At 46.4% G+C, this 22,558-nt stretch overlaps 1 protein-coding gene across 2 annotated transcripts in view; it reads right to left on the bottom strand.

Moving 5' to 3' along the window:
- Positions 1–22,558, bottom strand: part of RASSF6 (Ras association domain family member 6) — a 275,225-nt gene that overhangs the window by 126,528 nt on the left and 126,139 nt on the right. Inside the window, exon 11 of one of the 2 annotated variants that reach the window (XM_073590367.1) lies at positions 15,434–16,268. The exons of the other annotated variant lie outside the window; for it this stretch is intronic. Coding sequence (XP_073446468.1) covers positions 16,193–16,268 — 76 coding nt within the window. The 3' untranslated portion in view covers positions 15,434–16,192. Of the gene's footprint in view, positions 1–15,433; positions 16,269–22,558 lie in introns of those variants that run through there. 2 annotated transcript variants of the gene reach the window in all.

Below are 22,558 nucleotides of genomic sequence, written 5' to 3'. Positions count from 1 at the left end.
TAATCCAAAAGTGTCCAGTGTGCACAAGTGTCTGCAGAAATTCAAAATCTCCTTTATCTTCTAGTCACTTTGGTCACAGCTGTGCCATCGAGCCTGTCACATAGCGCTCAGATATTCATTGGGCCTCACACAATCCAAAAGTGTCCAGTGTCCACAAGTGTCTGCAGAAATTCAAAATCTCCCTTATCCTCTCGTCACTTTTGTCACAGCTGTGCCATCGAGCCTGTCACATAGCGCTCAGATATTCATTGGGCCTCACACAATCCAAAAGTGTCCAGTGTCCACAAGTGTCGGCAGAAATTCAAAATCTCCCTTATCCTCTCGTCACTTTTGTCACAGCTTTGCCATCGAGCTTGTCACAGAGCGCTCAGATATTCATTGGGCCTCACACAATCCAAAAGTGTCTAGTGTCCACAAGTGTCTGCAGAAATTCAAAATCTCCCTTATCCTCTCGTCACTTTTCTCACAGCTGTGCCATCGAGCCTGTCACATAGCGCTCAGATGTTCATTGGGCCTCACACAATCCAAAAGTGTCCAGTGTCCACAAGTGTCTGCAGAAATTCAAAATCTCCCTTATCCTCTCGTCACTTTTGTCACAGCTGTGCCATCGAGCCTGTCACATAGCGCTCAGATATTCATTGGGCCTCACACAATCCAAAAGTGTCCAGTGTCCACAAGTGTGTGCAGAAATTCAAAATCTCCTTTATCCTCTAGTCACTTTGGTCACAGCGGTGACATCGAGCCTGTCACATAGCGCTCAGATATTCATTGGGCCTCACACAATCCAAAAGTGTCCAGTGTCCACAAGTGTGTGCAGAAATTCAAAATCTCCTTTATCCTCTAGTCACTTTGGTCACAGCTGTGCCATCGAGCCTGTCACATAGCGCTCACATATTCAGTGGCCCTCACACAATCCAAAAGTGTCCAGTGTCCACAAGTGTCTGCAGAAATTCAAAATCTCCCTTATCCTCTCGTCACTTTTGTCACAGCTGTGCCATCGAGCCTGTCACATAGCGCTCAGATATCAGTGGGCCTCACACAATCCAAAAGTGTCCAGTGTCCACAAGTGTCTGCAGAAATTCAAAATCTCCCCTGTCCTATAGACACCTTGTACCTTGTTTTACATTACTATATAGTTTGTTGGATTTTGTCTACATTTCTACCAAAAATGAGGAAGGCTGGTGGAAGAGGCCGTGGAATTGGGCGGGGGTTGGCAGCTGGAAATGATGGTGTTGGTGGTGGATCTGATGGTAGTGGCAAGAGCAAAATAGGACCGAATGCAGGAGGTGTTGAGCCTGCGTCATCGTCTGGCTACATAAGGCCTCGACCGCTTAGTTTTCTAGGAGTTGGCAAACCGCTTTTAAAGCCAGAGCATCAGGAAAAAGTTTTGTCTTACATTGCTGACTCAGCCTCCAGCTCTATCGCCTTCTCTTCTTCAGTTGTAAAAAGTAAAAGCACTGAGTCGTCATTGGAGGCTCATGTTCATGAACCACACCTTTCCTTGTGTCCTTCACCCCAACCAAGATTGAAGGATGACACAGGCCATACTACTGATTACTCCATGGAGCTGTTTTCACATACCATGCCTGGATTATCAAGTCAAATGGTGAATTACCCAGGCCAAGATGAATCTGACATGGAGTGCACTGATGCACAGCCGCTGATGGATGATTCTGCTGGTACATTCACTCAGAGCACTACATTGTCCTCGCAGTGTACAGAGCCAGATTCTGACCCTGATGAGACTCAGGTGCCCCTTCCCGCACACTATACCACCATACACGGTGACACAGAGGAAGGTGCACATGACATAGAAGAGGAGGTGATGGATGAACCAGTTGTTGACCCAGATTGGCATCCATTGGGGGAAGAGGGTGCTGCTTCCAATAGCTCAGATGAGGAGCATCCACAGCAGACATCGACATCGCAACAGCTGTTATCTGGCAGGCCCGGAGCACTCCAAAGACAGGTTCCAAACATCAAAAGAGTTGCTAGACAGCTTTTCCAGAGGGTCAAAAGATCACAGCGTGCTAGGCCGCAAAATGTCTGCCAAAGTAGGAAGAGTGCAGTGTGGCACTTTTTTGAACAAAATCCTCATGATCAGGCCAAGGTTATCTGTAAGAAGTGCGCAAAGACCTTTAGCCGAGGGAAAAATCTGAAAAATTTGAATACCAGTTGCATGCTTAGACATTTAACCAGCATGCACTTGCAAGCGTGGACACAACACCAAACCTCAAGTGCCACATGTGCAACTGATCACAGCGAAGGTAGTCAGCAACGCTACATTGTTTCCCCCACTGTAAGCCCACCGGTTAGCACAGCAGCAAATGTTGAGGTGTCGTTGCAAGGCCACAGCAGTCAGGGAATCCCACTGTTATATCAACGAAAGACTGATTCTAGGCCATCAGAAAGAACACCAACTCCATCACCATCATCAACCCTCTCTCAGTCCGCCCTGTCCACCGCTACTTCCACCATATGCAGCTCTCAAGTCCAGCTCACCCTCCCAGACACTATGAGTAGGTCAAGAAAGTACTCAGTCTCTCATCCGCGTACACTGGGTTTGAACGCCCACATTGCCAAACTAATCTCGTTTGAGATGATGCCCTTTCGGTTGGTGGAAAGCACAGCTTTCTGCGAACTCATGGCCTATGCAGTACCACGCTATGACCTACCCAGTCGCCACTTCTTCTCTCGCAAAGCCATCCCAGCCCTCCACCATCATGTGAAAGACCGCATTGTCCATGCACTCAAGCAGTCAGTGAGCGGAAAGGTGCACCTCACAACTGATGCATGGTCCAGTCGGCATGGCCAGGGCCGTTACGTGTCCATCACTGCGCACTGGGTTAATGTGGTGGATGCAGGGTCCACAGGGGACAGCGGTGGTGGGACAGTGCTGCCTAGCCCACGGTATAGGAAACAGTTGGCTGTAGGTGTTCGACCCTCCTCCTCCTCCTCCTCCAGAAGCGAAAGCTCGTCCACAGAGCGCAGTCGTACGAGCACTCCATCTGCAGCTGCCACTATTGCACACGATGTGTCCCCCTATCGAGCAGCTAGTGGAAAGCGTCAGCAGGCTGTGTTGCAGATGATGTGTTTGGGCAACAGACACACCGCCGAGGTGCTGGCCGAGTACTTGAAGCGACAAACTGAGTCATGGCTGGGCAGTGTACATCTTGAGGCAGGCAAGGTAGTTAGTGATAACAGCCGTAATTTTGTGGCAGCCATAGCCCTTTCAAAACTCAGCCATATACTTTGCTTGGCTCACACCTTGAACCTGGTGGTGCAGTGCTTCCTCAAAAATTATCCGGAGTTAACAGCCCTGCTCCAGAAGGTGCGAAGACTGTGCGCGCACATCCGACGGTCGCCTGTACACTCCGTTCGTATGCAGAAGCTGCAGCGATTGCTCCACCTTCCCAACCACCGCCTCATTATCGACATTGCAACAAGGTGGAACTCCACCCTGCACATGGTGGAGCGGCTGTGCGAGCAGAGGCAGGCCATAATGCATTTGTGGGAGAATACACGGACAGGCACTTTGAGAGCAGACATGGAGTTGACAGGTGTGCAGTGGTCGAAGCTGAAAGACCTCTGTAAAGTCCTTCAGTGTTTTGAGGAATGCACACGGCTGGTAAGCGCAGACGACGCCATCCTAAGCATGAGCATCCCACTTATGCGTCTGCTCATGCAAACTTTGACGCACCTTAAGGAGCAGGCGTCTGCAGCCAATGTTGATGAGGAGGAAGAGGAGGAGGGAATCCTTGATGACATTCAGCCATTGTCTGCTCAGGGACCTCTCCTGGACGAGGTGGAGGAAGAAGAGGAGGAGGAGGAGGATGATGGGGATGATTACTTAGGGGAGGAGGATGCATCTCGTGGGGCAAGTGAAAATGTTGGCGTGGCAAGGTCTGGTACAGGGTTTGTGCGTGACTGGAGGGATGTGGATTTGCCAGAAAGTGCTCCTCCAACCAGCACTCGCAGTGCATCATTGACACCGGGACCAATGGCCCACATGTCAGATTATGCCTTGCAGATCCTAAAAAGGGACCCACGCATTGCCAAAATGATGAACGATGATGACTACTGGTTGGCCAGCATCCTGGATCCACGCTATAAAGGCAAATTACAAAACATCATGCCACAGGAGAACCTTGACCTATTATTGGCTAATAAACAAGCAACTCTGGTAAATCGGTTGCTTGAGGCATTCCCAGCACACAGCAGCGGTGATGGTTCTCACACGAGCCGTACGGGCCGGGGGCAGCTTGGCAGAGGTGTTCGTGGTGCACACAGTAGAAGTGGCGTTGGAGACAGGGGTTTCATGACAATGTTGTGGACTGATTTTTCAAATACCGCTCACACAACTGGTAATACTGCATCGATGGAAAGTGACAGGAGACAGCAGTTGTCAACTATGGTTACAAACTACTTTTCCTCCCATATCGATGTTCTCCCACACAGGTCATTCCCCTTTGACTATTGGGCCGCTAAACTGGACACCTGGCCTGAATTGGCACAATATGCCTTACAGGAGCTCGCTTGCCCAGCTGCAAGTGTGCTATCGGAAAGAGTCTTCAGTGCAGCTGGATCAATCCTGACAGAAAAAAGGACCCGTCTGTCAACCCAAAATGTGGATGATCTAACCTTCATTAAAATGAACCATGCATGGGTTTCCAAGGATTTTGTCCCACCTTCCCCTGATGACACATAGGGTGACAGAAAAATGGCTTGCTTTGGTCCACCTCTTCCTGGGACTTGACCTATTTCGCCTTTTGCATCAGCTGAATGTCCAACATCAACATATGCCACTTTCTAAAACTCCCTAACTGTGCTGCCTCCCCCCCCATGGCTGGGGTCACCACCTAGCGCACGACACCGTGCGAGTGCCGTTGCCCTGGACAGGTGGGTAGGCCGACTCTTGGGCGCGGGCACTGGCACAGGGTCCCTCATAGTGCAATCAAGTGTCTCTGACGGTGGTGGTGCACACCCGCCGTCAGACACACCGCCGTACTATGAGGGGCCCAGTGCCAGTACCGACGCCCACGAGTGGGCCCCCCTTGCTTGGGCAGAGCCCCAGCATTTGCAATCTTTACCTCTCCCTGCTCCTCCGCTGTGTAATCTGGGCCGTCAAATCCATACTGTGCCTGACACCGTCTGAGCCTGCCTCCTGATGTACAGACATATATTTTGAATGTGTACGCTATTCATACATGTTATCCGGGGATACGGTACCCTTTCTAACCTTTGTGCAATCACGTGCAATCCATACTGGGCTTAACACTGTCTGAGCCTGCCTCCTGATGTACAGACATATATTTTGAATGTGTACGCTATCCATACATGTTATCCGGGGATACGGTACCCTTTCTAACCTTTGTGCAATCACGTGCAATCCATACTGGGCCTAACACCGTCTGAGCCTGCCTCCTGATGCACAGACATATATTTTGAATGTGTACGCTATCCATACATGTTATCCGGGGATACGGTACCCTTTCTAACCTTTGTGCAATCACGTGCAATCCATACTGGGCCTAACACCGTCTGAGCCTGCCTCCTGATGTACAGACATATATTTTGAATGTGTACGCTATCCATACATGTTATCCGGGGATACGGTACCCTTTCTAACCTTTGTGCAATCACGTGCAATCCATACTGGGCCTAACACCGTCTGAGCCTGCCTCCTGATGTACAGACATATATTTTGAATGTGTACGCTATTCATACATGTTATCCGGGGATACGTTACCCTTTCTAACCTTTGTGCAATCACGTGCAATCCATACTGGGCCTAACACCATCTGAGCCTGCCTCCTGATGCACAGACATATATTTTGAATGTGTACGCTATCCATACATGTTATCCGGGGATACGGTACCCTTTCTAATCTTTGTGCAATCACGTGCAATCCATACTGGGCCTAACACCATCTGAGCCTGCCTCCTGATGTACAGACATATATTTTGAATGTGTACGCTATCCATACATGTTATCCGGGGATACGGTACCCTTTCTAACCTTTGTGCAATCACGTGCAATCCATACTGGGCCTAACACCGTCTGAGCCTGCCTCCTGATGTACAGACATATATTTTGAATGTGTACGCTATTCATACATGTTATCCGGCGATACGGTACCCTTTCTAACCTTTGTGCAATCACGTGCAATCCATACTGGGCCTAACACCGTCTGAGCCTGCCTCCTGATGTACAGACATATATTTTGAATGTGTACGCTATCCATACATGTTATCCGGGGATACGGTACCCTTTCTAACCTTTGTGCAATCACGTGCAATCCATACTGGGCATGAGAACGGCTGGCGAGCTGTTAAGCAAGCTACAGCACCTGTGGTTTGCACACGTAAGTTTTTCATTTTTTCAGGAATGACGGTTAGGCCTAATTCCGGAACTGCGGTTGACCTGCACTTACTGGGAAATCATTGTTCGCGGGTAATAATTGTCATCAGTGATCCCCATCACTAACGTTGTTCAGCGGGTTATCTGCACCTGTAAGCGACAAACGCTGGCCTTTTCAGTGTAGCGCACATGCAGCCACGGACATGTAATGGCATGACACACCAGTTGTTGGCCAATCTCATGTGCCAGAGCCTCACGTGTCCCTCTAGTAAGCCGGACTCGGACCACGGGGCATGACGGAGTCTCGTTCGTTAACGGAATTAAGCTTGCAATGTGTGCATCTGTTCTGTAGCTGGCATGGTTGAGGTTTCCCAGGTGGAGTCGAATTTAACCGTAGGCTCCACTCCTGGTGGTGCCGTTCTGGACATTGCTTTAAGGTTCAGCTTTGCAACCATACTGCCCACGTAAAACAAACACTTTGCCTTCATGAACGCTGTTTGGAGGGTCATGACTCGTGGGAATAACGCCGCCCAATCAGTTAACCTGCTAGAGAGATCCTTCGTTGCTCCCAAGCATGACATCACACTCCCTAGGAGGAAGGTAATGCCACTGTGGCGACCGTACTCCTGGGGGCGACACAAGTGCACTGATGCCCAGCCACTGCTCGATGAATCTGCTGGTACATTGACCCAGACCACTACATTCCCCTCGCACGCTACACGGCCTGAATCTGACCCTGATGAAACTCAGGTTACCCTTCCCATATACAGTTCCATCTTACACGGTGACAAAGAGGAAGCTGCAGATGAAAGTGCAGGTTCGGCCCACCCGCCATCAGACACACCACCGTACTATCAGGGGGCCTGTGCCAGTGCCGTCGCCAACGAGTGGGCCCCCCCTGCTTGCTCAGGATCACAGCATTTGCAAAGTTGAAATACTGTGCAGTGAGATGGAAGATGGGGACGACGAGGAGTCCAGACAAGTACAGGGATTCCCTAGCGAGGAGACTTATTTGATTGTTTTCAATGTTGGAACAGCAATTTTTGGGGAGCACTATACTCTGGAGAATGATAGATGGTGCCCACCATACACTGGAACATTCCAAAGGTGGACATCAGACACTGGAGCAGCATTTACAGGGCCCATTATACACTAGAGCATTAGAAATGGGGCCCATTATGTTTGGAGCATTATTTGGGCCCATAAGACAGTGGAGCTTCATCCATGGGGACCAACATATGCTGTAGCATTATGTGGAGCTCATCATATACTGTTTCAAACATTATATGGGACCAATGATTCTGTATGGAGAAATAGATGGGCCTCGTCATGAGATGTAAAAAGTGAAGTATTTTTCATTGTACTATACCGCTATTTCTCTGCCGTATCGGAGCATGATGAGTTGTGGTATGTGTTAAAGGGGCGCTCTTTCGCCCAGGGCACATGAAAACCTGGAGCCAGCCCTACCCCCCACAACTTCAGCCAAATAACCCCCATTTTTCAGTGCGTAACTTGTATTATGAAGTTAATTAAGGTTGACAAGCTTAAGTAAGAAGAATTGATGCTTTTGGCATTCAAATGGGCACTGTAGGTGTGTTTCCTGTCCTCCTCTCACTGCCGACTTTTATTCCCCATTGACTTACATTGGGTTGCGTGTTTCGGGACGACCCCGACTTTTCCCTATAATCGGACGATCTTGCTCGACCCGACTTTTGGAAAAGTCGGGTTTCACGAAACGAAACGCGACCCTAAAAAACCAAAAGTCGCTCAACTCTAATGACGACTACTGGTTGGCCAGCATCCTGGATCCACGCTATAAAGGCAAATTACAAAACATCATGCCACAGGAGAACCTTGACCTAATATTGGCTAATAAACAAGCAACTCTGGTAAATCGGTTGCTTGAGGCATTCCCAGCACACAGCAGCGGTGATGGTTCTCACACGAGCCGTACGGGCCGGGGGCAGCTTTTCAGAGGTGTTCGTGGTGCACACAGCAGAAGTGGCTTTGGAGACAGGGGTTTCATGACAATGTTGTGGACTGATTTTTCAAGTACCGCTCACACAACTGGTAATACTGCATCGATGGAAAGTGACAGGAGACAGCAGTTGTCAACTATGGTTACAAACTACTTTTCCTCCCATATCGATGTTCTCCCACACAGGTCATTCCCCTTTGACTATTCGGCCGCTAAACTGGACACCTGGCCTGAATTGGCACAATATGCCTTACAGGAGCTCGCTTGCCCAGCTGCAAGTGTGCTATCGGAAAGAGTCTTCAGTGCAGCTGGATCAATCCTGACAGGAAAAAGGACCCGTCTGTCAACCCAAAATGTGGATGATCTAATCTTCATTAAAATGAACCATGCATGGGTTTCCAAGGATTTTGTCCCACCTTCCCCTGATGACACATAGGGTGACAGAAAAATGGCTTGCTTTGGTCCACCTCTTCCTGGGACTTGACCTATTTCGCCTTTTGCATCAGCTGAATGTCCAACATCAACATATGCCACTTTCTAAAACTCCCTAACTGTGCTGCCTCCCCCCCCATGGCCCTTGGTCACCACCTAGCGCACGACACCGTGCGAGTGCCGTTGCCCTGGACAGGTGGGTAGGCCGACTCTTGGGCGCGTGCACTGGCACAGGGTCCCTCATAGTGCAATCAAGTGTCTCTGACGGTGGTGGTGCACACCCGCCGTCAGACACACCGCCGTACTATGAGGGGCCCAATGCCAGTACCGACACCCACGAGTGGGCCCCCCTTGCTTGGGCAGGGCCCCAGCATTTGCAATCTTTACCTCTCCCTGCTCCTCCGCTGTGTAGTCTGGGCCGTCAAATCCATACTGTGCCTGACACCGTCTGAGCCTGCCTCCTGATGTATAGACATATATTTTGAATGTGTACACTATGCTATCCATACATGTTATCCGGGGATACAGTACCCTTTCTCACCTTTTTGCAATCACGTGCAATCCATACTGGGCCTAACACCGTCTGAGCCTGCCTTCTGATGTATAGACATATATTTTGAATGTGTACACTATGCTATCCATACATGTTATCCGGGGATACGGTACCCTTTCTCACCTTTGTGCAATCACGTGTAATCCATACTGGGCCTGAGAACGGCTGGCGAGCTGTTAAGCAAGCTACAGCACCTGTGGTTTGCACACGTAAGTTTTTCATTTTTTCAGGAATGACGGTTAGGCCTAATTCCCGGAACTGCGGTTGACCTTCACTTACTGGGAAATCATCGTTCGCGGGTAATAATTGTAATCACAGATCCCCATCACTAACGTTGTTCAGCGGGTTATCTGCACCTGTAAGCGACAAACGCTGGCCTTTTCAGTGTAGCGCGCATGCAGCCACGGACATGTAAGGGCATGACACACCAGTTATTGGCCAATCTCATGTGCCAGAGCCTCACGTGTCCCTCTAGTAAGCCGGACTCGGACCGCGGGGCATGACGGAGTCTCGTTCGTTAATGGAATTAAGCTTGCAATGTGTGCATCTTTTCTGTAGTTGGCATGGTTGAGGTTTCCCAGGTGGAGTCGAATTAAACCGTAGGCTCCACTCCTGGTTGTGCCCTTCTGGACATTCCTTTAAGGTTCAGCTTTGCAACCATACTGCCCACGTAAGGCTAGTTTCACACTAGCGTTTGTGAGCGCAGCGACGGCCTGCGCACGGCCGCCGCTAAGCCCCGCCCCCTGCCCCACCTCCACCGCTATCACCGCCTCCGGGTGCATGACGTTGCATGCGTCATGCGTCCCCTATCTTCATCACAGGGGGCGCAGGCCGTGCGCAGTCTGCGCACAGTCTGCATTTGGCGGCGCATGCGTCCTTTTGACGGGGCGCCGAGCACAACCAAAATGCAACAGGTTGCGTTTGGCGCTGCTCGGCGCACCGTCAAAAGGACGCATGCGCCGCCAAACGCAGACTGTGCGCAGACTGTGCACGGCCTGCGCCCTCTGTGATGAAGATAGGGGACGCATGACGCATGCAATGTCATGCGCACGGAGGCGGAGATAGCGGTGGAGGCGGGGCAGGGCTTAGCGGCGGCCGTGCACAGGCCGTCGCTGCGCTCACAAACGCTAGTGTGAAACTAGCCTAAAACAAACACTTTGCCTTCATGAAAGCTGTTTGGAGGGTCATGACTCGTGGGAATAACGCCACCCAATCAGTTAACCTGCTAGAGAAAACCTTCGCTGCTCCCAAGCATGACATCACACTCCCTAGGAGGAAGGTAATGCCACTGTGGCGACCGTACTCCTGGGGGCGACACAAGTGCACTGATGCCCAGCCACTGCTCGATAAATCTGCTGGTACATTGACCCAGACCACTACATTCCCCTCGCACGCTACACGGCCTGAATCTGACCCTGATGAAACTCAGGTTACCCTTCCCATATACAGTTCCATCTTACACGGTGACAAAGAGGAAGCTGCAGATGAAAGTGCAGGTTCGGCCCACCCGCCATCAGACACACCACCGTACTATCAGGGGCCCTGTGCCAGTGCCGTCGCCAACGAGTGGGCCCCCCTGCTTGCTCAGGATCACAGCACCTGCAAGGTTGAAATACTGTGCAGTGAGATGAAAGATGGGAACGACGAGGAGTCCAGACTAGTACAGGGATTCCCTAGCGAGGAGACTTATTTCATTGTTTTCAATGTTGGGGTAGCAATTTTTGGGGAGCACTATACTCTGGAGAATGATAGATGGGGCCCACCATACACTGGAACATTCCAAAGGTGGACATCAGACACTGGAGCAGCATTTACAGGGCCCATTATACACTAGAGCATTAGAAATGGGGCCCATTATGTTTGGAGCATTATTTGGGCCCATAAGACAGTGGAGCTTCATCCATGGGGACCAACATATACTGTAGCATTATGTGGAGCTCATCATATACTGTTTCAAACATTATATGGGACCAATGATTCTGTATGGAGAAATAGATGGGCCTTGTCATGAGATGTAAAAAGTGAAGTATTTTTCATTGTACTATACCGCTATTTCTCTGCCGTATCGGAGCATGATGAGTTGTGGTATGTGTTAAAGGGGCGCTCTTTTGCCCAGGGCACATGAAAACCTGGAGCCAGCCCTACCCCCCCACAACTTTAGCCAAATAACCCCCATTTTTCAGTGCGTAACTTGTATTATGAAGTTAATTAAGGTTGATAAGCTTAAGTAAGAAGAATTGATGCTTTTGGCATTCAAATGGGCACTGTAGGTGTGTTTCCTGTCCTCCTCTCACTGCCGACTTTTATTCCCCATTGACTTACATTGGGTTTCGTGTTTCGGGCCGACCCCGACTTTTCCCTATAGTCGGCCGATCTTGCTCGACCCGACTTTTGGAGAAGTTGGGTTTCACGAAACGAAACTCGACCCTAAAAAACCAAAAGTCGCTCAACTCTAATCATGACGTCTGAACAAAATGAAGAAGAAAAGCAGAAGAAAATCGCTCTAATAAGAGATGTCACCTTTAAGGTACCTGGATGTAAATGTTTATTTGTGATACTGCCTGTGTCTATTCAGTATTGTGGTTCCTGCATGATCTGCAGTCTGGGTGATGATGGCTGATAACAACTCCCAATATCTCCTTACCATTATTAAGGACATACTGTCACAACTCAGTTGTCAGGTGACCCGGGACCAAGGGCTCCTTCCATGTCTCTAACACTAGGGAGCGCCCTAGCACTCCCTATTCCCCAGGATACTTCCGAATGTGAAGATGCCGGGGCCTCCACCCTTGCCTTATCTCCTGAATCAGCCCTCCATCTGTTCTCTTCCCCCACCAAGGTAAGAGGGGCGCTACCGTGCACCACAGTACCCCAACCCAACAAACAAGGCAACACGAACAAGGGTAACGAAAAATAACAGGCATATAAATATTCACTCACATATAACAGAGCAATGCATCAGAGAGTGGAGGACGGGGAAAAACCAAAGTAAGAGGAGGGAAGGGAATTATCACATTTACAAACCCACGCAACAGTCACAGAAAAATCCTCCAAAACTCCTTCTCATATAAACACCTCTCCTCCAAGCCATGCAGCGTAGGCTAGCTCTGACATGGGTTTGAATCGGGACCCAGATTATAAAGGGGATTGGAGTGGCTAACCGAATCTGCCCTGATGAAGTGAGCCAGCAGGCTCAGGAAATGCGTTGGCTGAATAAAGAACCCTTTACTCTACCAGAAGCAAGCGAAGTCCTTATTGCACCTCCACGTCATTTCTGCAAAAGAAATTAAAACCATTTAAAAAGAAGGTGAAGTTCTTTTCAGCTCAAGAGTAGGAGCAATCAGACGCTGTGGTCTTCTGGCTCCACTCTGTTGCAGTAACCCCGTGATACATACTGGGAGTTGCGTAGTTTTATGCTTTACAAATGCATATGGGGCTAAGTTGACATTACAATTTATCCACCATGTACTGATGGTGTTTCTGATGCTGAATTCATATACAAATGGTGGTCTTGGTGATGTATTCATGCACTAATGACAGTTCTGGTGATTTATTCATCTACTAATGGTAGCTCTGGTGAGGTATTTATGTGCTAGTGGTGGTTATGGTGATTTATGTAATACTAGTGGTTCTGGTGATGCATTTCTGTAGTGATGGTGGTTCTGGTGATGTGTTTCTGTACTGATGGGTGTTCTGGTGATGTATTTATGTACTGATGGTGGTTCTGATGATGTAATTCTGTACTAATGGGGGTTCTGGTTATATTTGTTACTGATAGGGCTTGCGATGCTGTGTTTCTGTACTGATTATGTTTCTGGTGATGTGTTTCTGTACTGATGACTGATGAGGGTTCTAGTGATGCATTTCTCTACTGTTGGTATTCTGGTAATTTATTCTTGTGCTGATATTGGTTCTGATCCTGTATACATGTAACAATCCATAACTTGCAAGATCACGTGATACATGACTATGTTAATAAAATGTTGCAAACTCTGACAAGTTAAGGGTTATTATGTTTTTATTTGTTAGGAGCATTAAAGGGGTTCTCCACGATTGAGATGATGACTTCTAAATTCTCACAGAGTATGCACTGCATGCTGTCATGATTCTTTTGTGCCAGTGATGAGAGTGGGAGGCTAGTGCTGACTAGACATGCACTGTCTCGCTCAACAGAAGTGTATTGAATGAAGCTGGACATGTCTTGTCGAATGTGTCTGGAAATATGCAAATCATATACTAGCACTCACATGACCGTCCACGCTTGCCGCCAGAACGGCGGCAGTACACACTGTGATAATTCAGAAGTCTGCAGACTTACATCACAAACCTGGACAAACCCTTAACATACAACATTAACCCCATAACCCACGGGCCATTTTCCGTTATTGCGCTTTCGTTTTTTGTTCCCTTTCTGCCTAGAGCCATAACTTTTTTATTTGATGGTCAGTATGGCCGGGTGAGGGCTTGTTTATTGTGAGACAAGTTGTACTTTTGAATGACTTCATTGGTTTTAACACTTCATGTACTGGACAATGGGAAAAAATTCCAAGTGCGGTGAAATTGCAAAAAAGTGCAATTCCACACTTTTGTGTTTTGTTTTTTTTTTACCATGTTCACTAACTGCTAAAACTAGCCTGCCATTATGATTCTCCAGGTTATTATGAGTTCACAGACACCAAACATGTATAGGTTCTTTTTTATTTAAGCAGTGAAAAAAGAATCCAAAATTTGTAAAAAAAAAAAAAAAAAAAAAACTAGGGCGCCATATTACAAAACCTGTAGTGTCTCCATTTTTCATGATCTGGGATGGGTGAAGCCTTATTATTTGCGCACCGAGCTGACAATTTTATTGATACCATTTTGGTGTAGATACGATCTTTTGATCGCCCGTTATTGCATTTTATTGCGATGTTGCGGTGACCAAAAAAATGTAATTCTGGCGTTTTTAATTTTTTTCTCACTACGTCGTTTAGCGATCAGGTTAATTCTTTTTTTAGATTGATAGATCAGGCAATTATGACCACGGCGATACCAAATATGTTAATGTTTGATTTTTTTATTGCTTTATTTTGAATTGGACAAAAAGGGGGTGATTTGAACTTTTAGATTTTTTTTAACATTTTTTATATTTTCAAAAATATTTTTTTTACTTTTTGCATGCTTCAATAGTCTCTATGGGAGACTAGAAGCTGTAGCACTTTGATTGCCTCTACTAAACGCAAGCGATGATCAGATCGCCTGTGTGTAGCAGAAATGTTCACTTGCTGTGGTCTTCGTGTCAGAGATTGACAGCAGCATTTAACTAGTTAACAGCTGCGGATGGATCGCAATTACATCCATGGCTGTTGTGGACACATGTCAGCTCTATAGATCAGCTGTCATGTGCCTGGAAAGGGGGAGTATTATTACGCCCTAAGTTGGAAAGGGGTTATGCACTGTAGTATGACCAATCCTAACAGCTTGTTATACACTCACAGTTAGGATTTGGCTCTACTTGTTAGTTCCAGCCGTCATTACATGATCACTCATATGCGATTTTTATACTTACGGTCATGTTCTTTGCTTCTATCAGTGAAGAATGGGCTACAGTATTTCAATTAATATGAATGAGAGAATCAGGAAAAGCAGTTCGTCAGCACGTAAGTGTACCTGCAAATCACATACGGCGAGTGAAATAAGTATTGAACATGTCACCAATTTTCTAAATCAATATATTTCCAAAGATGCTATTGACATGAAATTCTCACATGATGTTGTAACAACCCCTCCAATCCACACAGGCAAAGGAAACAAACCATAGATGTCCATAAATAAATTTATGGACTTCAGTGTATGGATCACTCATACTTGGGATTGCTCCATGTATGAGAGATCACATTATTGAGTGGGGTGAGGGGAAGGGTCGCCAAACTGTGCATCTTCCTAATCCTCTTGCATATCTGCTGTTAGTAGATCATGCTCTCCTTCTTCTGTTAACTTCTGTTTCCCTATACCTTGCAGCTTGTGAAGAGAGTGGGATGTAGCACCACAGCCAGGTCAACAAGGCTTCACAAATATTTCTGACAAACAATATTCGTACCCAATCCAAACTTGCCCTTCCACTCAAAAATGCAATAACAAGATTAGAGTATTTATTTTAAGACTTAAATGTTATCTTACAGTGATTATGAACTTTGAGGTTTACACTAAATGCCTGGAAAGAATGGAGACAGTTCATTTCTATTCAGATACCACATAAAGTGGTCCAGTTATTGAGCCTCCTTATGATACACCTCCTTGATACACTAGGGGTATGTGCAGATGATCTGGTCGTGGCAGCGCTTTGGATGCAGGGCATGTTTGCTGCGTCCAGAGAGCTTCCGTCTATTGAACACAGTTGAATCTGCATGTGATCACTCAACCAAGCGGATGCACAGCGTCCAATACATTGTACGGATGAAATTTATCTTGTGGAGACTAGCGCCACATGCTCATCTCCGCGGGTGAGCCGCAGGTGTCTCTGAACGCATAGTGGACATGAGATTTCTTGAAATCCCATCCACTGTGCTATAAGATCTGGACGCTGCGGGTTGGAATCTGCACAAGTACGCAGCACTTACTGATCGCCTGTACATACCCTAACAGTCTCAGTATTGCCTGCACTTCATATTTAAAATTAGTATTCAAATATTTCTTCGAGCCAAAGAATAAATAAAGAAATCGTTATCTCTGCTGATGTTTCCAAAGAGTCTGACGATGGGACAGCTCAGCTTCCAGCTGTCAAGATGTCGTCCATTGTAAAATATGAGTTTCAATCCAAGAAGAAATTGATCTCTGTAGTCTCCTGTTATCTAAAACTTTGAATATTTCATCATCTTGTCTGAAATTATTATACTGTGGTTTCCGTTTTCTTAGTAGTTTTTGAATTAAGGTATTGACGTAATATGTCTTTCTCTTGTAGATACCTAAAAAAAAAAAAAATAATTAAATTCATACTAACAAAGGTTTAATGTTGAAAGAAGACACAGTCATTGAGTTCAATCTACTTTATAATGTAAGATTTAAATAATAAGCCTTTTTGCAAATATCAAATTCCAGGTTCATAACATTCAGAAACAATGCTCATTAAAGAGGACCTGTAACTAGGTAAAAAGTGGCGAGTTCCTGCTGTTGCTTTATGTTTAGCGCTTACGATTTTCATCATGTCTACCCAAAAATGCAACCAGTAAAAATGTCTGTTCTGGGCGCAAAACAACAATCCCTCACACAGCACTATCAACCAAAAATTTAAAAATGTTATGGTGACAGAAGCAAACATTTTTTTTCTTTAATTATAAATATTTTTTTCCCCGCTACCTAAATAAAAAAAAAACACATAATTGCACTGACTTGGAAATGATATTACCAAGTCATTTTTACAGTATGGTAAACAAAAAAAATACTTGTGGTATTGCGCTTTTTTTTGCAAAATTTTCAGTAATTTTCTTTTCCTGCTTTCCAGTACATCACATGCCTTTTTGATGTTTTTTTCTCTTCAGAAATGCACTAAAAATGCATATGCATTAGATGAGGATTTCCCCCATGTAATACAAGTCTATGAGAAAAATCTACACATAAAACTCAGCATACCCGCAAGAGAAATTGACATGTTGCGGATTTGAAACACGCTCCGCAGGTCAGTTTACACTGAGTAAAAATAAAGCACAGTGGGCATGAGATTTCTATAAATCTCATCCACTTTCCTGGAATTGTAAGATGCTGCATTTTTGACACAGCAAAAATTTGTAGCTTCAAATACGCACCAAAAGGTCATAGTGGGCACACAGACCAAATATCCCATATACATTAGGCCTCCTTCACACATCAGTGTGTCCAGTACGTGTGGCAGTAGCGTAGCTACCAGGGGGGCAGAGGGGGCGGTGGCCCCGGGCCCCGCGCTCTGATGGGGCCCACCCGAGCTATGCAACTATATCGCCGTGCAGATCGCGCCGATACAATTACAGTGGCATTTAAAAGTTTGGGCACCCCTGGTCAAAATTACTGTTATTGTGACCAGTTAAGCAAGTTGAAGATGGAATGATCTCTAAAAGGGCTAAAGCTAAAGATGACACATTTTCTCTGTATTTTACGCTAAAAAAAATTATATATTGTCATTTTGTACATTTTAAAAATTACAATAAGGAAAATAGGCCAATGCAAAAGTTTGGGCACCCTGCATAGTTAGTACCTAGTAGCACTCCCTTTTAAAATATCACAGCTTGTAAACGCTTTTAGTAGCCAGCCAAGAGTCTTTCAATTCTTGTTTGATGGATTTTCATCCATTCTTCCTTGAAAAATTCTTCCATTTCTGTGAGATTCCTGGGTCATCTTGCATGCACTGCTATTTTGAGGACTAGCCACAGATTTTCAATGATGATCGAATCGGGGGACTGTGAGGGCCATTGAAAAACCTCTAGCTATCGACTTTTGAGGTAGTCTATTGTGGATTTTGATGTGTGTGATCATTATCTATTTGTAGAAGCCATCCTGTTTTCAAATTCAGCTTTTTTACACATGGTGATACGCTTGCATCAAGAATTTGTTGAAATTTCATTGACTCCATTCTTCCCTCTACCTGTGAAATGTTCCCTGTGCCATTGTCTGCAACACAACTCCAAAGCATGATTGATCCATCCCCATGTTCTTTTCCTGAAATTCTATGCAATTTTTTCTCTGCACATACCTTTGATTATTGCGACCAAAGAGTTTTATTTTAACTTCAACGATTCACAGGACTTGTTTCTAAAATGCATTGGGCTTGTTTAGATGTTCTTTTGCATACCTCTGATGCTAAATTTTATGGTGAGGGTGCAGGAGAGGTTTTCTTCTGATGACTCTTCCATGAAGGCCATATTTGATAAGGTGTGTCTCTGAACAGTAGAACAATTACCACAACTCCAGAATCTGCTAAATCTTTCTGAAGGTCTTTTGCAGTCAACTGGGGGTTCTGATATGCCTTTCTAGCATTCCTACAAGCAGCTCTCTGAAATTTTTCTTGGCCTTCCAGACCTTATCTTGACCTCCACTGTTCCTGTAAACTGATATTTCTGAATTACATATTGAACTGAGGAAAGGACAACTTGAAAACGCTTTGCTATCTTCTTACAGCCTTCTCCTGCTTTGTGGGCCTCCACCATTTTCATTTTCAGAGTGTTAGGCAGCTGCTTAAAAGAACCCATGGTGGCTGTTTTTTCGCACAAGGTTAGAGGAGGCTATGTGTTTCTAAACCTGTGGAATCTGCATCAGCTGGCCTTTCCTAACATTGAGGGTGAACAAGCCATATCCCTTACAGGCTAATTAAGGTCTGAAACCTTGGTCAAAGTTATCTGAGCACACAAATCTCCAAAGGTGCCCAAACTTTAGCATCGGACCATTTTTCTTTTTGTAATTTTTAAAATGTGAAAAAATTACAATGTGTATTACTTTTTAGCCTAAAATACAAAACAAATGTGTCATCTTTAACTTTAGGCCTTTTAGAGATCATTTTATCTTCAACTTGCTTAACTGTTCACAATAACAGTAATTTTGACCAGGAGTGCCTAAACTTTTGCATGCCACTGTACATGCTGCAGCAGGGAGTGAGTCATGTGACTGCTCTTCTGCAGAGGAGAGGGGGAGGGGAGGTCACTCACCCAATCCTGGCTGAGCGCGCTCTCCTTGAAAGCTCCCTGCTGCAGAGAAGACATCAGCTCCAGCAGCAGCCTGGACGCAGGGGGCTCAGCCTCTGCCTGTGAGCTGAGTTCACTGTCTGCTCTGCACTTGATTGCTTCTGACTGAGAGGAGCCTGAAAGCTGAGGAGCGTGCTGCTCCAGGACCAGTGGACACTGCACACAGCATGGGAATTGATGAGTACCTATGTTAATTACTATTTGAAGTGTCTAATCTGTTGCTTTGGATATATACATACAACTTACTGCTATTTGGGTGTAATATTCATTACATGATGCTCTCCTTACGTGTAACATAGTTTTCAGGCACTTTTCAGCGGTCACTGATGCGCTATATGGTGATGCTTTGTCTTGGCCTGGGAACTTACTGCACTTTGGGACTGAGAGAAAACCAGGAAAAGTGCAAACTAGGGATCGCACTGCTGGCTGCAGTCATTGAGCTGTGCAGAGAAAGCGGCGCATCCTCCCTGGCAGGCAGAGGGAGGGTTAAACCAGTGTATCGATCACCTTATCTCGCTGTTTGTGCTGGCGTGTAATTATTAACCCACCCGTTACCAGGCTGACAGCGAGTCCTAGAGGATTAGGGTATGTGCACACATTGTGGATTTGTGGATTACTCTGCGAATTTTTCCGCGCGGATTTGGCCAAATCCACAGGTAAATCCACTGGTTAAATGACCTGCGTTTTACCTGCGGATTTAGTGCAGATTTTGTGCGGATTTCCCCTGCGTTTTTACACCTGCGGATTCCTATAATGGAGCAGGTGTCAAAACGCTACGGATTCTGCACAAAGAATTGACATACTGCAGATTTAAATCTGCAGAAAATCCGCAGCATGTGCACTGTTTTTCATTTCTCATAGACTGTACTGTACAATGCAGCAGAATCTGCTGCGGATTCGCAGGACCAAATCCACTGCGGATCCGCAGCAGAATCTGTAACGTGTGCACACACCCTAACTAGTGTTTGCTGCTCCCAGAGTGCTCCTACTGGGAAGTTAAGTCTGGCACTTGTAGTGCCATAGCAGCAGTTAGTGCTTGATGACAAATAGCTGTGGAATAGTGTTTTTCTATACAGCGATTGTTAGTGGCATGGACATTTTACTAGTGTGATATAATATATTAGTATCAGTAATGCAGGTGACTTATTGTTGGAGTGAATCCTACAATGTGGTGAGCTACAGGGGGAGGGAGATCACCCCGGGACCAGCGCTTTGAGGGGACCCACCCACAGCACGCCAATAGTGTTACATTCTGCGGCAGATCAGGCAGAATCGATCTCCCTGCTCTGCCACCCGGCCGCTAAGGGGCCCTGCGCCAGCAGTGGGTCCCCACCTGTCATTGCAAAATCAACTATGTTGGCTGGATGCCATTTCAGCTGACTACATTGATGAGAGAAGGAGCATTACGCTCCCTCTCCCATCATCCCCCTCTCATCAGCTTCTGATGTCACTAACGCCAACACTGACAGGGGGTTGCAATGACGTCACTACTTGGAGCCTACAGTCCGGAGATGTGCGGGAGCTCGCAGCAGTGAAGAAACCAGGAGGAAAGGTGAGTTTTGGATTTATTTTTTTATGAGGCTGCCTATGGGGTGCATTATATAAAGGGCTGCATTATTCTATAGGATCTGCTTATGGGGAGTGCATTATATTATATTGAGGACTATAGTGAACTTGTCTGGCACATTATACTATATGGAGGCTATCTAGTGGGCCATCATACAGTGTGGAGATTACAGTGTTGGAGCTATCAAACAATTTGGGGAATAATAAGCGGTCAGTATATATACAGTGAGGGAGGATTAGACTGTGTATAGGAGAGCATCATACAGTGTATAGGGGAGCCGTACGGGGGGGAGACTCATGACATTATTAAATGTAAAGTGGGCACTTATTGTTATAGGGAACTCAGGTAACTGTGGCTGTCAAAGGGGCACAAATGGCGCTATTACTTTCTAGGGGAAAAAATATGGGCACTGTTTTCGAGAGTTGCTTTAGAATTTAGAGGGCACAGAGAACCACACAGCAGGTACAGTTAAAGGGACAGATAGCAGCAGCGGCTCAGCATTGGGGTATCAGCAGGGTAAGGAGTTTGTGCAGGTAGGGAGTAGTCCCATTGGTGACAGTGCTGAAAATATGAGACATGAAATGAATCTTTGTTGCAATCTCTGCTGACGAGTCCTGGCTGGAAGAAGTTGTCATGTTGGGCTGGGCCAGATGGAAAAGTGAATGATTCCATCAGAAAGAACGTCAGCTGTAAGTTACCATCTGTAACTGTGCTGTGATCTCTTATACGGTATGTTGTGTAGGACAGGTATCTACCACTCACTATATGGCGGTAATATCAATATTGGTCTATATTTAGAAATTATATTCAGCAACAGCGCGGTCCTCTGCTGAGGTTCTCCTCCACTATTATTGTGCGTCACCGAGTTGTAATCAACGTTACCTGGTTGGGGGCCCACTCAGAAGTTTTGCCCCCCCCGAACCAAAACCCTAGCTACGCCTCTGACGTGTGGTGACAGTTTTCACTTGTACCAGAGACACTTTCACACATAGACCCATTCAAATCAATGGGTCTGTGGACATGTCAGTGTGCTTCCATGGACCGTGGGCAAAACACGCTGATATGTCTGGTTTTTACCAGCAGCATGGACTGCAAAACGCACATGTGCACACTGATGACACACAGATCTCATCCATGTGTCATCAATGTGACACATACTGGCGCCTGGGAAAAGCCATACATTTAGCACTTTTCTAAGGAGCCTGGGAACCGAAGACCGCTCTAATCAGGGGCTAAACTACAACAGTCACAGCTGCGACACGGCCCGGACTGCTTGGGGCCCGTCCACCCGTACAGCAATAGTGAAGGAGAAGGACCCAACCATGTGACCCGCAGGGAGGCGTCGCCGTAGGTCCTCCAGTTACATGGGGGATGATGGATGGAATGCGGTCACGTGATTCAACCTTGTAACCAGAGAGAGGCGTGTCCACAGGTCCTTCAGCCGCACCAAAGAGAAGGACAGGCCGAAGGCAGCTTCCTCTGCTTGAGTGTGAGTGGCTGAGTGCTTTCCATGCTGCTTAAGACCTGCATACCCAGATCAAAGGCTTTGAGGCTCCTTCTTACCAGGTGAGACATAATACCTATGTTGTATGCACCTTTCTGCATGCATGGCATCTCTGTACAGTATAGCCGGTATGTGAGATTGTACAAATCCAGTGAGCAGTAAATCTATATTTTGCTGTAAATTATGATGGTATTACAGCTCTAAACCTTTGCAGACTGTTACGTAGGTTGAGGTTGGGGTCTGCGCCCACTACTCACATTTCCCTTGTGCTCCTTTAGTGACCACACATTTCATGGGAGACGGCACTTGTTTATAGTTCATGATACCAGTTATCACCACTGACACACAATAATTGGTATTGGGAAGCAAAGTGGATACCTGTGTGGTGTAATGTTCCTTAGAAGTTCTTCGTTCTATAGGAATCTGCGAGTTGCAATACGTGCAGAGCACTGTACGGCGAGAGCAGAGGATGGAACA

The sequence above is a fragment of the Dendrobates tinctorius genome, unplaced genomic scaffold, assembly GCF_039654945.1.
Source record: "Dendrobates tinctorius isolate UK_male_01 unplaced genomic scaffold, ASM3965494v1 ptg000011l, whole genome shotgun sequence".
Taxonomy (NCBI): Eukaryota; Metazoa; Chordata; class Amphibia; order Anura; family Dendrobatidae; genus Dendrobates; species Dendrobates tinctorius.
The sequence above is the reverse complement of the archived record's forward strand: the minus strand, read 5'-3'. Positions and strand labels throughout refer to the sequence as shown.